Genomic DNA, 15,990 nt, shown 5'->3' with positions numbered 1-15,990 from the left:
CTAGTCAAGGCTATGGTTTTTCCAGTAGTCATGTATGGATGTGAGAGTTGGATTATAAAGAAAGCTGAGTGCCAAAGAATTGATGCTTTTGAACTTTGGTGTTGGAGAAGACTCTTGAGAGTCCCTTGGACTACAAGGAGATCCAACTAGTCCATCCTAAAGCAGATCAGTCCTGGGTGTTCATTGGAATGACTGATGTTGAAGCTGAAACGCCAATACTTTGGCCACCTGATGCAAAGAGGTGACTCATTGGAAAAGACCCTAATGCTGGGAAAGATTGAGGGCAGGAGAAAAAGGGGACAACAGAGGGTGAGATGGTTGGATGGCATCACCAACTCAATGGACATGGGTGTGGGTAGACTCCAGCAGTTGGTTATGGACAGGGAGGCCTGGCATGCTGTGGATCATGGGGTTGTAGGAGTCGGACACGACTGAGCAACTGAACTGAACTCAGCTTGTATTCAAGAGAAAAATGAGTCTGGGGGAAGCTGGTATCTTTTTTTTTTCAGTTGTGTTCAGCTTTTTCCATCATTCCAGTAGGAGGAAGACCATAGTTCAGGATGTTCCAAATGCAACACTCATCCTACTCTTCCTCTATTTATTAGAAAATCCATAAGGACATAACCCTGGATCCAACGTGGCATTCATTTCTGGAAAACTGACCAATTTCTATGTTAAACATGCAAGAAAACATTGCATCTTGTGAAGTTTCGTAATTGAAAAGGATCCTCAAAGTATGACTATTTTTTCTTATTAAGAGTACAGTTTAGGAATAGTTTGCAAAGACAGCTTTAAGTCCTTTAAAAATATATGTCAGAATTTATGCTTTTTAAAAGTAAGTGGGCTGTCAAAAAGAAATACTTAGTGTTGGTTACAGTAAGATGTTTTAGGTCCTTAAATGTACAACAGCTCCATTAGTATGGACTTCAAACAGAAAAGAAGTACTGCTCTACTGGTCCAAGCGTGTTTCCAAAATATTCTTAAAGATAACAATGTAAAGGGGAGAGTTCTATAACCACATTACCAAACAAGATTACAGCAGAATTGCACTTTGTGCTACTTCACTTTATACCATGTAAGACAACTTTCACTACTAAAAGTGAACTGTTTCCTGAGACTCCTTGTTTCAAATGTCAACTTACAGGACAGGTGAATCTGCAGTAGAGTTAATATTGGAAACATTATGTTAAAAAAAAAAGAACTGGACTGATTTTTTCCTCTCAGACAAGTTTAAAATATTGAAACACCCCATCCTGCTGTTAAACTAGAACTTATACTTCCTTAAATTAAAGGACTCTCCTTATTTCTATTAAACTGAACCCTGAATTTCTAAACTGGATCACAGAAACATATGTAACACATTCATATTCACTTTTTCATCCCTAACCAGATATTGTTTCATCTTCAACCTATAATCCAGCCCAAACAATTATTTAAATGACTGTATCATCTGAAGTACTTCACAGAGGGGAAAAAAGAATATTTGGATCACTACTATTTAGACTGATTCAAACTACTGCATTTTTAAAGAACTTTTAAATATGTCTAAATTATTAAATATTTCAAATCATAAAATATTAAATATTTCAAATCTTACAGGTGAATTCCAATGTAGAATCCAAATGGTAATTTAGAAATATTTTTCCTACACATTTCCTTCTTTAAAACAGGCTCTAAACTAAGCCTTTTGTCATAACATATTTCTCTACTGTAACTTCCTTGCCATATGAAAATCTGTTATTGTCACTCAATAATTAAAGTATAAAATAAGACAATCTATAAAAGAGTAATGTTTCAGGAAAAAAACAACAGAAATGAGACTTAATTTAATCTAAGACAGATTAGACAACAGTAATCTTTTGAATATAAAACAGATTACTGACTTTTTATTGGTAAGATACTGGCTTTTTTCATCAGTAATGGTAATGGACTGGTACTGATTTTTTTGTGACAAAGTATTTTGAGACAACTGATTAAATTGGAAATGTAGTCTTAACAACATTACAAAGAAAAATACAAGTATAGCAAAGATAAAATGATGGGTCTGATACCACATGGCTGCATATATGCTAAAACTAGTCAAATTAAGTGAAAAAATGGTATTCTTTTTGTCTTAGTAATTACTAAGGGCTGAGAAGCAAACAAACACTTTGTTAGGGATTTCAAATCCTGTACATAGAAAAAACTTGAATCCTAGAGTTCTGTTTTGACTGGTTTTTCTTCTGCCTGACCCTTTAAATGCTGGTATCAAGACTTTCGTCTTTTTCAATCTTCTTCAAATGCTAGAGCACCCATCCCGGGCCGGGCTTCAGCACTCTGAAGTTTCTTTTCCTAAGTCTTTTTCTCCAGCTATTAAGCCCCAGACCAAAATTTACAACTAACTTTTGGAAACTACCACCAAGATGTCCTGCAGACAACACCGTGCCTACATTTTCAAGACTGAATATACCCTGTCCAAGATCAACTATTAAAATCCCTTCCTTGCACATCCCTCAACTCTGCTACCTGCTCTTGCAGCACTGAACAACTACAATTAAATCTTTGTTTATTCCAATCCTTTCCCAAGCAACAAAACAGGACTGGAGAAAAAAAATATGCAACCATGTTGACCTTTCAATTTATGATCACTTTCAATTCATGACGACTTAGCTCAAAAGAATCCTAAATGCTACTACCCAGCAATCATACTATATTTCCATAGTTAACTCACTCCTTTACTCTTCTACATAACAATTCATAGCTTGTCCTCACTTCTCAAATCTCCTCCCTCACACTCATTCCCAGCTAATGTCCATGCTTCATTTCACTAAAAAAGTAAAACAGTCAAAAGATAGTATCTACTAGTTCCCACCACATCAATCCACACTTGTCTGTATATATTTTTTCCATTATTATAATGAATTGTCAGTGCTTCTACTCCATTTGTGGTATAGACTCCAATTCTTCTCTATTCAAACAGGAAGACTGTTCAACAATTTACTTCAACTTGGACTTCCCTGGTGGCACAGCAGATAAGAATCCACCTGCCAATGCAGGGGACACGAGTTTGAGCCCTGGTCCAGGAAGATCCCACATGCTGTGGAGCAACCAAGCCCTAGCACCACACCTACTGAGTCCACGTGCTGCAACTTCTGAAGCCTGCACTTAAAGTCTGAGCACCACAACGAAGAGTAGCCCCACTCACAGGAGAAACCACACAAAGTGACCAAGACCCAGTGCAGTCATAAACAAACAAATAAAACTGTTTTTAAAAATTTACAACTTTTCTGCTATCACCAATTTTACCATCAACATGGGTTATTTCTCCTTTCTAAAAACTAATACTCAACTCCACTTAATCCTTCAATTTCTACCCTACTGTTTCTGCCCCCTTTACAAGTATGTAAATCCTCCTAGAGAATTAGCTACACTACCTGTATCTAAATCCTCCCCTCCCTCTCTCTCTTTAGCTCACACCAATAAGGCTTTTTATCCATACTGTTACACTAAGACTGCTCTTGTCAAGGGTCCAGTAGCATCTACCTTGACCAATGCTTCAACAGTCAGCTTTTAGTTCTCATTTTGTACTTGCTCAATCAAAACTGCGACACAAATAATGACTCCCTCCTCCTCAAAATGTTTTTTCCCCCTTTGATTCCAAAACACAACATTCTATTGGCTTCCCTCCTTTCTCAAGTCTTCCTTTTTAGACTACTACACTACGTAATAGTTCCTTCTCATACCTAATCTCATTTTTAGTTCATCTTTGTATTATGGTACTTTTCAAACGGAAAAATGAAAAGCATATGGGGGAAAGTATGGGGGAAGGGATAGTTAGGGAGTTTGGGATGGACATGTACACACTGCTATATATAAAATGGATAACCAACAAGGACCTACTGTATAGCACACAGAATTCAGCTCAATGTTACGTGGCAGCCTGGATGGGAGGGAAATTTGGGGGAGAATGGATACATGTATATGTATGGCTGAGACACTTCATTATCCACGTGAATCTATTACAGCACTATTTGTTAATCGGCTATACCCCAATACAAAATAAAAATGTTTTTAAAAAATAAAAAAACAGAAAACAGCAAAATTCTGTAAAGCAATTATCCTTCGATAAAAAATAAATAAATTAAAAAAAATGAAAAAACATAAAACTCAAAAGCAATTCAACAGTTGTTAATACTCTGCCACATTTGCTTGTGTGTGTACCTATATGTATATATTTTGAACTAAGCCATTTATTAAGCTCTAGCAGAGAGAAACTTCATTTCTTAATCCTTTGGCATATACCTAAGAATAAGGCCATTCTCCTTTGTAACATTAGCAGCATTAAGACATTAATGTAACTCAAATGCCTTTTATAATTTCGCCACCCCAATCAGACTGCAATCAAGCTTCATCCATTCTATTTGATTGTTCCATCTCTTTAATCTGGAAATGTTCCCTCCACTTTTTTTAAACAGACTTTGACTTTTTGAGAAATTAGGCCAGTTGTTTCACAGAATATCTACCTTCTACATTGTCTCTCTCTCTTCACTGCATCACTTAAAACATTCATGTATCTTCTTAACGTTGTATACCTAAGACATCGGAGTATCTAGGGGTTTATTAGTCTTTGAACCTTTTCTATCTATAGTCCCTTGGTTTTCTCAAAAAGTTTTCTAGCTTTTAAACACCACCGATCAGATGAAAAACCCCTAAAAACCCCTAAATCTGTGACCTCTCTCCTGCACTCTAGACTTACATATCCAACTCTCTACTTAAAATCTCTACTTGAATATTTTGTGGGTACCTCAATCTTAAAACATTAAAAATCAGTAATGTTTCCCCCTTGCTTTTCACATCACACCTAGGGGCATCTTCCATCCTTTCAGTTGCTTAGGTCTCAAACTTGTAAGTCATTCTTGGCTCTTCTCTTTCTCTTATGTCACATTAATCTGGTGCAAATTAAAATATAAGCAGAATCTGACCACTTCTCATCCACTTCCGCTGCAACCACTTTTATCTAACTAAGTCATATGGTTTCTCTTAGATTACCACAATACCTTCCTAAATAGTCTCCTTGCTTCTGCCTCTGGCTCCCCCTTCAGTCTACTTTCATCCAGCAACATGTTACAAACTAAATCTGATCACATAATTTTTCTACTGAAACCCCTTCAGTGATTTCCCACTTCGAGAGAAAAACTCAAAGTTATCAAAATTCACTACAAGACCCTACATGACACGGACTTCCTTAACTCTCTGACATCCTTAACTTCTACACTCTGTTCCAGTCACACTGGTCTCTTTGCTGTTCCTTGAACATGGGCAAACCTCCACCTCAGGGTCTTTGCAGTTGCTCTTCCTTCTGTTTAGAAAGTTCTTCACCATGTAGACATGTAACTCACAACTTCCTCTCCACTGGGTCTTTTTTTCAAAGGTCACCTTTTTGGTGAGAATATTCTCTCTCTATGCTAGGTATTAAATGGCAATACAGGTATTAAAACTGCAACAACTACACATATCAGAATCTCTTTTGCTTTTTAAAAAAATTTTTTCTCCACTTACCACCATCTAACATAGTATACATTTTATTTGTTTATTGTCGGTCTCTCCATACTCTCTCTACATAAACTCCATGAAGACAGTTTTAACTGCCATATCCCCAGTGCATAGAAGATAGCCTGGTATATAGTAGGCACTCAGTGATTTACTGATTAAATAAAATAAGGAATAAGTAAGCATAAGAAAGGAGACAGAAAAATTGGACCTTTGTATTTCCTTTTTCGCAAAAAAGGCAAATGGCAACCCACTCCAGTATTCTTGCCTGGAGAATCCCAGGGACAGGGGAGCCTGGTGGGCTGCTGTCTGTGGGGTCGCACAGAGTCGGACATGACTGAAGCGACTTAGCAGTAGCAGCATTTCCTTTTTTTAAAAAAAGTATGTATTTAAGTATATAAGTATGTATTTTTAATTCAACAGACAGATTAGCAGTAATGACGTGTGATTAGGCATCAAGAAAATAAAGGCGATTATAAAATAGATACCTTTTAAGGTTCCTAGAATCTCTAGTATCTATGAGTCTATAAGATATCTAAACCTTAAATTTTTCTTTTTCCTAAAATACAAAATGATTTAACTGACTGTATATTTTTCCAGATTCCCTGAGCCACCTGACCCCCTTTCTCCTATACTGTCAGTTCCCTGCTCCTGGGTACATTTCTAGAAACTTGGCTTCATTTTTGTAATTTTCAGCAGCAAGGTTTAAGGAGAAAGCTGTGAGTGAAGTAGGTAAGAAAATCTTAGTAAATTTTAAATGGCTGTATAAAAATCTCTGCAACATTTATACCATGTACTCGAGCATCCTTTCACAGGCACTTAATTCTTTGTCTTTCAGTAAAGGGAATTTTTTCATTGAGTATCTCAAACTTCAGAAGAAATCCTTACAAACCCTTCTAATGGCTGCCAGAATTCTTAGAACAGGCACCTAGTTCATTACCATGACTACACTCTTGGCTATGCTGCCTATAGTCAAATTTCTGAAAATATCTGGTATGAAACAACAATGCACTACATGATCCAACAGGAGATAAATATGTCACCTAAATCATGCATCATAATAACAAGTGTATCTAAAAGTTCAAAACATCTCTCCAAGCACCAGCATTCTAGCGCCATGTCACACCACACAGCAAGCTCAAAGTGAACTAACACACAAATCTGAACATCTATCACTTTGTTTCAGTCATTTCACTTGAAAAGCAGGTGATTTTCAAGACATTTCCCTAGATGCTCTAATCCTAAACTCAACATGGCAGAAAAATACCTTTCTTCTATGAATCCCTTCCCTCTCTACAAACTTCCCCCAATATCTAATTGACATGACACCACCGATATGCTGATGCAGTCTAACAATTAAGCATGTGGCTTTGGAGTCACTGGAATCTTGAGTCCTGGTTCTCTTAACTGTATCAGAGGACAAAGTTCACAAATTCCCAAAGCTTGAAAGGGGGTTATTGTGAGGATTAAATGAAACAATACATGGGAATCCCTCAGCATACTGCAGGGCACTAGGTAAACATTCATGAAACGTTAGCTATTATCATTGCAACATCTTAAAAAAATCTTAACTCCAGAATGACCTTTATAGTCTCTTATGTCCCATATAGACTTAAACCTTTCCTCATCTCTATATAAACAAAGGCTCCTCTTTCCTTTATATTTTTGCTGCCTAGACTTACATTCAGGTCCTAATCATTTTTAACCTGGATTATTAAAACTTCATTCTTATTGAACTACTTTCCTTTAGCACTTTTCTCACTCCTTTTGTTAACCTAATTCAGTAATTTTTAAGTCACCTTAAGGATCTTTGACTTATATCCATAATCTTTATCCTTCAAAATGATTCTATAACAAGTATTTTCCAAGTACCAACTATCTGGCATTGGGCAAAGTAATGGAGACACAAACATAAACAAAACAGATGGAAGTTTATTTGAAGGAAGTTAAAGAACACTTCTTCAGGCCCTATGTTTCATCTTACATGAGTCAGGTTTCTTCAAAACTACTGTATGACAACAGATAGTATCAACATTTCAGTAAAGTACCATAGTTAAGAGAGTGAATTTTGCATTCAAAATTATCTGAAATATTCCCCTTACTACCTATGAGATTTCTGGCCAGTTTCCTTACCTCTCTGTATGTCCCACTGGTAAAATAGGCATAAAATAACACCAACTCATGTAAACTCAATGAGATAATGCATATGATCTCCTTAGAACAGTTTTTCTCACCAAATAATAGCAATTTATTACTCTTACTATTATTGTTCCCCTCTCCAAACCTTTCCAAAACAGTATCCTACGGTTATTGTACTCTCCTCCTCTAGTGTTTTACCACTCCTAAATTTTCTCATTCCCTCCTTCAAGCTTTCCCAAATTGATCAGAAGAGTTGCACACAACTCCTAATTCCACTCTATCTGGACTAAGAACTCCCGTAAGAATTTCTAGTTATGGCCAGCCTGATTATACACTTTACTATTTCATGTCTACATACCACTCTCACCAGAAGAGAAAAAAATGTGAAGTATTCTTTGATGTATATACCATACAAACACAACTATTTCTCCAGATATCTAGTATTAACTACATCTTTTTCCAAGTTTGTTTTTTCATTATAAATTTTAAGTTCCTATAAAATATATATTCCAAATTATACAGCATCTACACAGGACCAACACATTTATTCAGGTCTTACTATGTAAAGAGACAGCTAAATATAAAAGGGGATCACTACTGAAATCAACTAATAGTAGGCTTACTAAGCTATAATTTTTTTTATTAGCTTGAAACAGGGTATCATTAGGTATTACATTTTATAAACTACACATTTCTGAAGTAGTTTATAACAATGAAATTGATAAATACAGTTTCTGACCCAATTGGTAGCGTTCACTTATATACAAACAAATAAATACAATTTGAAGTTTCACTTACTCAAATTCTGTAGCATAATATTTAAGAAAGCCCAGTAAGAGGTCCCCAAGATTTGATTCATTCTTTGAGAGGTAAGGAGGAACATTACATGGCGCTTGATGTACAAGGTGCAACTGTACAGAAGGACTAAAAGATTCCTATCAAAAAGAAAAAGGAAAAATGTGTGAGGCCATTTAAAAACACACCCCCCCCAAAAAACCTTACAAATCCTAATATAAGGCTGTCTGGAGAAGAGAGAATTTTCTTTACATTGGCAATTTGGAAATTTGAAGATTTTCTCCCAGTAAAGATTTCAACAATGTATGGACTAACCCAGAAAGAACCTGAAAAACTAAAATAGTCTAATCCTCAACTGAGGTATATCACTCAGTAACCAAATGAATTCTTATGGTAGCAAACAATTTTTTAATTCATAAATAAAACCTTATAGTGCATACCAAGATTCCATCCAATAAATATAGATTTCTTTATAAATATATCTCAAGGTAAGAGCTTTTTCTAACTGCCACTTAAAATTTCTCGCAAAGGTCATAAAAGTTTAATATATAAATAGTACTGACACTGATTTTAAGATTTTTTACAATTTTATTTCATTTTTGTATGTTGCATTTTAGAGGGAACAGAAATAATGTTAACACAAACTGAACTTGAAAAATCAAATCAGCAAGCAATACTGAGCAATTCACTTTTGGTACAATATTCATAAAGAAGTATCCTTCTTTATGTGCTCATTCCAGGCCCAAAGAAGTCACCTATTAGAAAGAATACTAATGAGTACTTATTCTTTCTGCCCATGGAATGCCATTCATTTTCATATCTGATCTTTCCCTTATTAGTAGCAAGTTACAGATCTAATATCCATTATGTTAGAAAATACTTTTTCAGGTAATTTTCACAGTGCCCTCAAAAAAGGTTTTCTATATTCTCCTTTGCCACCTGAGTAAAAACAGATTTAAAAACAAAACAACTAAACAAAAAGACAAATTGGTTAACCAGACATCAGAATGACAACTACACTTAAGGTTCTCAACTACCCAACATATCAAACTTGGGTTTATGGATATTAATTCAATTAGTAAAATCTGAATAACCCTAGTAATACAGAGAAATAGGGTAGTGCACCTATTTAATGGTAGTCTCAAAATACATCAGTAAAAACAAGGGGCAAGAAAATAAAAACATTTTCTCCTCCTGCCCCATTACCTATAATTTTATCAATAATTTTAACTACCAAGAAGTGATTATCTTTCTGTCAGAAGAAAACTCTTACTCCAACCACAATTCACAGAGATGGCATTCCTAAATGTGGGACTTGCCTTACCAGTCTAACAGATTTAATATTACGGTTTATGACCCAAGTAGAAATCTTATTTATCCCAAAGACTAGGCGAGCAGGAGACAAGCACTGATCTGTAACAGCAGAAGGAAGAGCAGGGCTCTTACTTATTCTGACTTTTTCTCTTACTTGTTAAGCATAAAATTGGGCTTAGGACTTTATTTTAAAGTGTAAAATTTAAATAATATTCTCCAGCAAATTAAACAAAAAGGTATACGTTCAAATGACAGGAAAAAGAAAAGTGGGTCACTGTTTAACAATTTCTGCTCTGAAAGCTTATTAATTTTGATTTCTAGCACTTAGCACAATAAATATTCAACTTACAAAATGATGCTGAAACAGAGCAGCCATTTTCTTACCCGAACTTTAAAACTCTCTGAACCTCCTTTATAATTTCTATTTTTTTCAGTAATTTAAAGAAATACATCAGTAATTGTGAGATTAAAACGGTAGAGTTGTAAGACCTCTTGTATTAAAATGCTGAAAGACCCTGGTCAGTGTTCTCTTAGCACCATAGTTCTTTTTCAAGATCATATATAAAAAGGGTCACATCATACCTACTGAGGGAGAACTAAAGGAGAAATAGAAACAAACAAAAAATAGGACCCAACTAAAAGAACCTACAAGTAAAAAGGAATTCTATTTAACCTTAAGTAATCCCCATTTTTGGTAATCATTCATATTACTGAAAGATTTTCTGCTTTAAGAAAAATTTCATCCAAGTTATTTCTTTAAAAGGAGCTCCCTAATTGCATTTATGTATTGAAATAGAGTATGTTACTTCAGATAGGATGAAGGTGGGCAGAGTTTAAGCTAACACATTAGAAAGCACAGAAAGAGTAATCCAAAAGCCAAAGAAATAAAAGCAGCCTTTAAAACTACAATCTAAATCCACAGAAAAACAATTTAACCAACACAATATAAACAATATAACACCTGTTTCTTACAGTGCTTTTTCCCTTTGGATTATTCATATTTATTGGTTTAATTTTTTTAACACAGAAAATATATTTATTATTTTTTAAGGTTCTGTCTTATTTTGGGCTTCTGATACCCAAATATGCAATGACTTAGTTCCTAAAAACATTTTCCAAATGATATTTAAATGCTGAAGACACATATCTTCCATTTCTCTTCACAATACCAAGTTAAGAAAAATTTAAATAAGTAATCTCTTGAAAAACATCTGAAAAGTCTCACTGTTCCTGTCCATAAAACTGCCTAACGAAAATACCTTTTGCCAGACTCCATCACTTTTTGAGGCTGTGTCATAATCTTCAAAGTCCAAAATGTGGGCAATTAAGCACTTTCTGGACTACATTAAACTGAGTTAACTTGTTTACTCGGTAACTGTTCTTTAAAGAAAGGTATAGCTTAAATGAAAAATGACTGTTTTCCATCTCTAGGCAGAGAAATTTAAGCTGCACAATTTTCTAAGAATATGAATTATTAAAGCCTAGAAAGAAACGTTGAGGAAGATCTCAAAGGATAACTGATACAGAGCATTTACGTGGAGTTATACGTGAATAGAGAAAGAACTAAATGATACACTTAAGTTCTACCAAGATTTAACTATATGCAGATCATCACTAATCTAGTGATGTATATTAAATATTGATAATTAAATTGCTTTTAAACTTTATCTGATATGAGATCTTCCAACTTTTGAAAGGAGTTAAAAGTATTTAACACAAAATAGAAGTACTATTATGAAGTGGTGAAGAGCCTGAGTTCTGGAGTCAGGCCTAGGTATGAAACCTTGTTCTTCCATTAGCTACATGAACTTAACCACGTTACCTAGCTTTCCAAAGGTTAAGCTCCTTCATCCATAATACAAGGAAAATAATAGCATTCACAGGGCTGTTATACAAACTATATGATACACTATATATGGAAAGAAAAGTAACAATAGTATTACCTACTTATTATCATCTTATTTTAACTGCACATCTACAATAACGCAATATGGTTACCTCCAGCAACTTTCAATGTATTACTTTGGAATTCACTGTGGTTTCTGAAAATAGGAAGATATCGCTAGGGAAGGAGACAAATATAAGCTGTCTTGATAAATCTACCTAGCGTAAGTGTACGTAAATCTCATAAAATGCTTACATTAAAATAAAAATCCCTTCATACACCTAATCTGAGTTTATATATTTAAACTTCTCAACTTCATTTCTTTAACTCAATTGTAAACACTCTGTCCTCTATCACTGATGTTGTTTTTTAAGTCAATAATTAAGAAGTAATAATCAATAATGCTATATATCGTGATATAGTTTTCAAAGATAGAGGTCTGTTTTACCCTTTTCTTTCATAATTCAATATCACAACTGAACTGAAATATTACACTAACTTTTTAATTAATATTTTCTAAATTTTGAAAAAAATGAAGATGACAAAAAAATAATATATTGAACAATATCTTTTTAATCCTATTTTAACTATATCAGAGAAGCTCAAGATTTAAAACATTCTTCCCTTGTAAAGTAATAAAGTTTTTCTGTCACTGTACAGTTTTTTTAAATTATTCTCAAACTATAAGCTGAAATTTTGTCTTATCAGCTTTTCTTAAAGGAAGGTATACAAATACATCTGTATAGGAACAATTAGATAATAAATAAATAAAATGTTGTAAGCAACACAAATTGACTACTACCATCATTCTGCCTTTCCCCAAGCAGCATAGTATAATGGAAAAAACACTAGTTCCTGCATTCATAATTTGTGACTAAACAGCTTGGATCAATCATGTAATCTTTCTAAGGAGAATACTTTATTCTTGGGATACTTTAAGATACTATAAGGATCTACTTTAGGATACTGTAAGAATACTTTATTCTTATATTTATAGCTTAGGACTGAAGATACTGTATATAAAAGTTATATGTTCTGATTTAAATAAGTGAAAGTTGCTCAGTCGTGTCTGATTCTTTGTGATCCCATGGACTACAGTGCATGCAACTCTCCAGGTCAGAATACTGGAGTGGGCAGTCTTTCTGTTCTCCAGGGGATCTTCCCAACCCAGGGATCGAACCCAGGTCTCCCACATTACAGGCCGATTCTTTACCAGCTGAGCCACAAGGGAAGCCCTCTGATATAAAATAGATACTAAATAAATGATAGTTACTACTAGTAATAAGAAACAAGCTAATTTAATTGCCCCATCAGATGGACCACTGATTGGCTTACAGGTTTCATACAATACAAAAAAACCTGCGAGGAGTGGGTATTTGATATCCATGTAAGTATCAATCTTATAGTAAAGGTAATATGGCTTAAATATTTAGGACAATGTAACCACACATGAAAGCAAGTTAAGATATTCTTAAGTCTAGCAGGGCTTGCTATTAATACTTTTCAAAGCCTTGGAGCTGGGCTAGTATTAAATCTATTTCCTGGTTACAGGTGTAGAAATAAGATTATTAGCAAAACAGGGTGGAAAATATAGGTTTAGAGGTAGCACATGTGAACAGAAATCAGGACCCAGTGATGGGAGAAAGCTAGGTGATTAGAAAAATGAAACACAGAAATAAAAATGAGGCTCTTTAAACTAAAATATACTAGTAAGAATTTGGGTATCTTATCATAAAAGTAATGCTTTTGCTTCTCAGCATAATGCTATTAAACTGAAACTTAATCAGCATTTTATATTAGTAAAAAGAGTTCCAGGCAGTACAGCATTTTAAGTTTAAGATTTCCATAGAAGCATCTTTCAAAACACAACAATAGATTCTTTAAAGGGTAAGTTGAAACTATTAAATCCTTTGAAAACTATATGCAGCTCTTGCTACCCTGAAACCTAGGTGTTTAAAGGACAATAAAGTTGGGACAATAAATGAAATAGTAAACACTCAGTCATTATCTCTGACTTTTCAGTATGAACTAAAAAATTAATACTTCATAGAGGGAAGAAAACGTTCAAGAACAGGTCCAACAGTTCATGTTACATACATTTCTACACTTTCTGCAGTCTTGTCATAATAATTTAAAAAAAGCATAAATACTGATACCCAGCTATACTATACATTCATTATAATAGTTCTTCAGAGCAGAAATTTATTTTTAAAAGGAGGAAGATGAGACAGATTCCAGAAGGTTCTTCTTTTTAAATGGTCTCTTCTCGTAGACGACCCACCATGAACTGAGAGACCCCACTGTGGCAAGACTCTCTTTACAGTGAACCCATATTATCCAGCACCTCACATGTGAGCATTACAAGAATAACTGATATTCAAAAACAAGTACATCACTTCTCAATCATCAAAGATTATATTACATTTAATTTAGATTCTATGTCAATGTATTTATTATATTTTCTCATACATATAAAATAAGTTCTTTGAAAAACTTTGATCACTCAACAGGGATGTTATGTGTCCTATATAGCATGACTAATAAGTTTAGAAAACTCTTCTTAAAAATTTATGAGCTAACACGTAAAAAATGTGGTTTTAAAAGGATGGTCAAACATTCTACGCAAGCAGCTTAAATATTATTTCCAAAAAACCCAGGAACAAGAATGACTATGGAGGAATACAGAAATGGTAAGACATATAAATAAAACAAAGAAACAGTGAAATCTGGGGGGAAAAAAAAAGAACATAAAAACTAGAACAAAAATATTCATATAGATTATTAATATGTACATTACCAGGTTTCTCTAAACTCAAACTGAGTATATATTAAACTTTTTCTAGTAGGCACACTTCATTTCTTGAAGGTTTCTAATTAACTTCACCAAGATTCTTAATAATGTACACACCAGGACAGTGTACATGTTACCTCTTAGAATGTTACTTGATAAGATCAAACGAAACATTAAAAGGTTATCCAATTGTTCAACTTCTTAGTGCAGATGGAATTCCATCATCTCAACTTGCTTTGTTTGTAGCAATGCTTCCTAAGGCTCACCTGACTTCACATTCCAGGATGTCCGGCTCTAGGTGAAATTTTTTCCCCTGATTTCAAATTACACGTATGTTAGGCTCTAAAACTTCTGAGGTACTAAAGAAATGTTCTAAAAGTATATTTTAAAGTAACATGAAAAAAACTGTTCTGAGTCCAGATGTGCCTTCACCAACTAAGTATATTTAATTCCCATTAATGATAATCGTGAGTGTCATACAACAAGTTCCATCATTAACATAAAGGACAAGATTGTCTGCCAATAATCAAATAAAATAGCAGAGACTTCAGAAAAAGTATATGAAACATTTTTAACATTCTAGTGGTCAATGTTTACCTCAGCCTACGTAGAAAATATTATCATAACTTAGAAGGTAACTATTTCTACTTTTATATTCACAATAATATTGCACATAATAGTTCCACATACACTTCTCATAATAGGTATTATAATAATTTATAAGAAACACTTACTGGGTAAATTTTTTGGATGGATGGAAGGATGGGTTCAGGTAAGGCTATAAAAAGAAAAAGTTTAAAGCTGCTGTGATTCATGTAATTCATTTTACAAAGCAATAATTTGTCAGCTACCCCCAGGTATAAGACTATATGGGTTTATGCTAAAATTCAACAGTTTTCACATATTTTGTGAAATAAATTCTGATTCCTAAAAATTAAAATTCAAAATATATCAAAGTTGACATTTTAAGGTCTATTAATAAGTTAGGTATACTTCTATGTAAACCAATGTTCCTTACATGGTTTTAGAAAAATAAATCATCAATGAATGGACACACATTTGGTCCAACATTAGACACACACATAAGGGTTGTGCTACAGATATTAAATAGACATTGTTAAGATGGTTGTAACTATCAAAAAAAACTTTGAAAGTACAGTCCAATGGCACTATATCATAAGAATAACAGCTCTATCATAACTGTTCCTTTATTATTTAATTTCTTCTAACAATAATATCAAAATTGAGATAGTTTTAGAAAATTGATCTGAGGAAAAGACAACTGAAAAAAAAAAATCTTCAACTTCATTTACATATTTTTAAAAAGAAAATCTCAGCAAAGTTTAGAAATCTAAATCAGGAGATCTGTACCAATCCACTATAAAATAAAAGTTTATACAAAAGAATCACTATCTTCATATTTTAACTGCCATTCTTCACCCTTCAATAGCTTTCCCCAAATCCAACTTCATTAAATGCATTAACTGTAATTTCACATCATTATAATGTAGATGGAATAACATGAAAGGCAAAGTGC

At 33.9% G+C, this 15,990-nt stretch overlaps 1 protein-coding gene across 26 annotated transcripts in view; it reads right to left on the bottom strand.

The window, feature by feature from the left end:
• The window catches only part of TENT2 (terminal nucleotidyltransferase 2), a 59,563-nt gene that overhangs the window by 5,576 nt on the left and 37,997 nt on the right, over positions 1 to 15,990 (bottom strand). For all 26 annotated transcript variants that reach the window (XM_081506006.1, XM_081506014.1, XM_081506007.1 and 23 more), the window contains 2 exons: positions 15,188 to 15,231; positions 8,467 to 8,603 (listed from right to left, as the gene is read on the bottom strand). In XM_081506006.1, coding sequence (XP_081362132.1) covers positions 8,467 to 8,603; positions 15,188 to 15,231 — 181 coding nt within the window. The remainder of the gene's footprint in view (positions 1 to 8,466; positions 8,604 to 15,187; positions 15,232 to 15,990) is intronic.

This window comes from Giraffa tippelskirchi, chromosome 7 (assembly GCF_054371585.1).
Source record: "Giraffa tippelskirchi isolate mGirTip1 chromosome 7, T2T-mGirTip1v1.2.pri, whole genome shotgun sequence".
Classification (NCBI taxonomy): domain Eukaryota; kingdom Metazoa; phylum Chordata; class Mammalia; order Artiodactyla; family Giraffidae; genus Giraffa; species Giraffa tippelskirchi.
The sequence above is the reverse complement of the archived record's forward strand: the minus strand, read 5'-3'. Positions and strand labels throughout refer to the sequence as shown.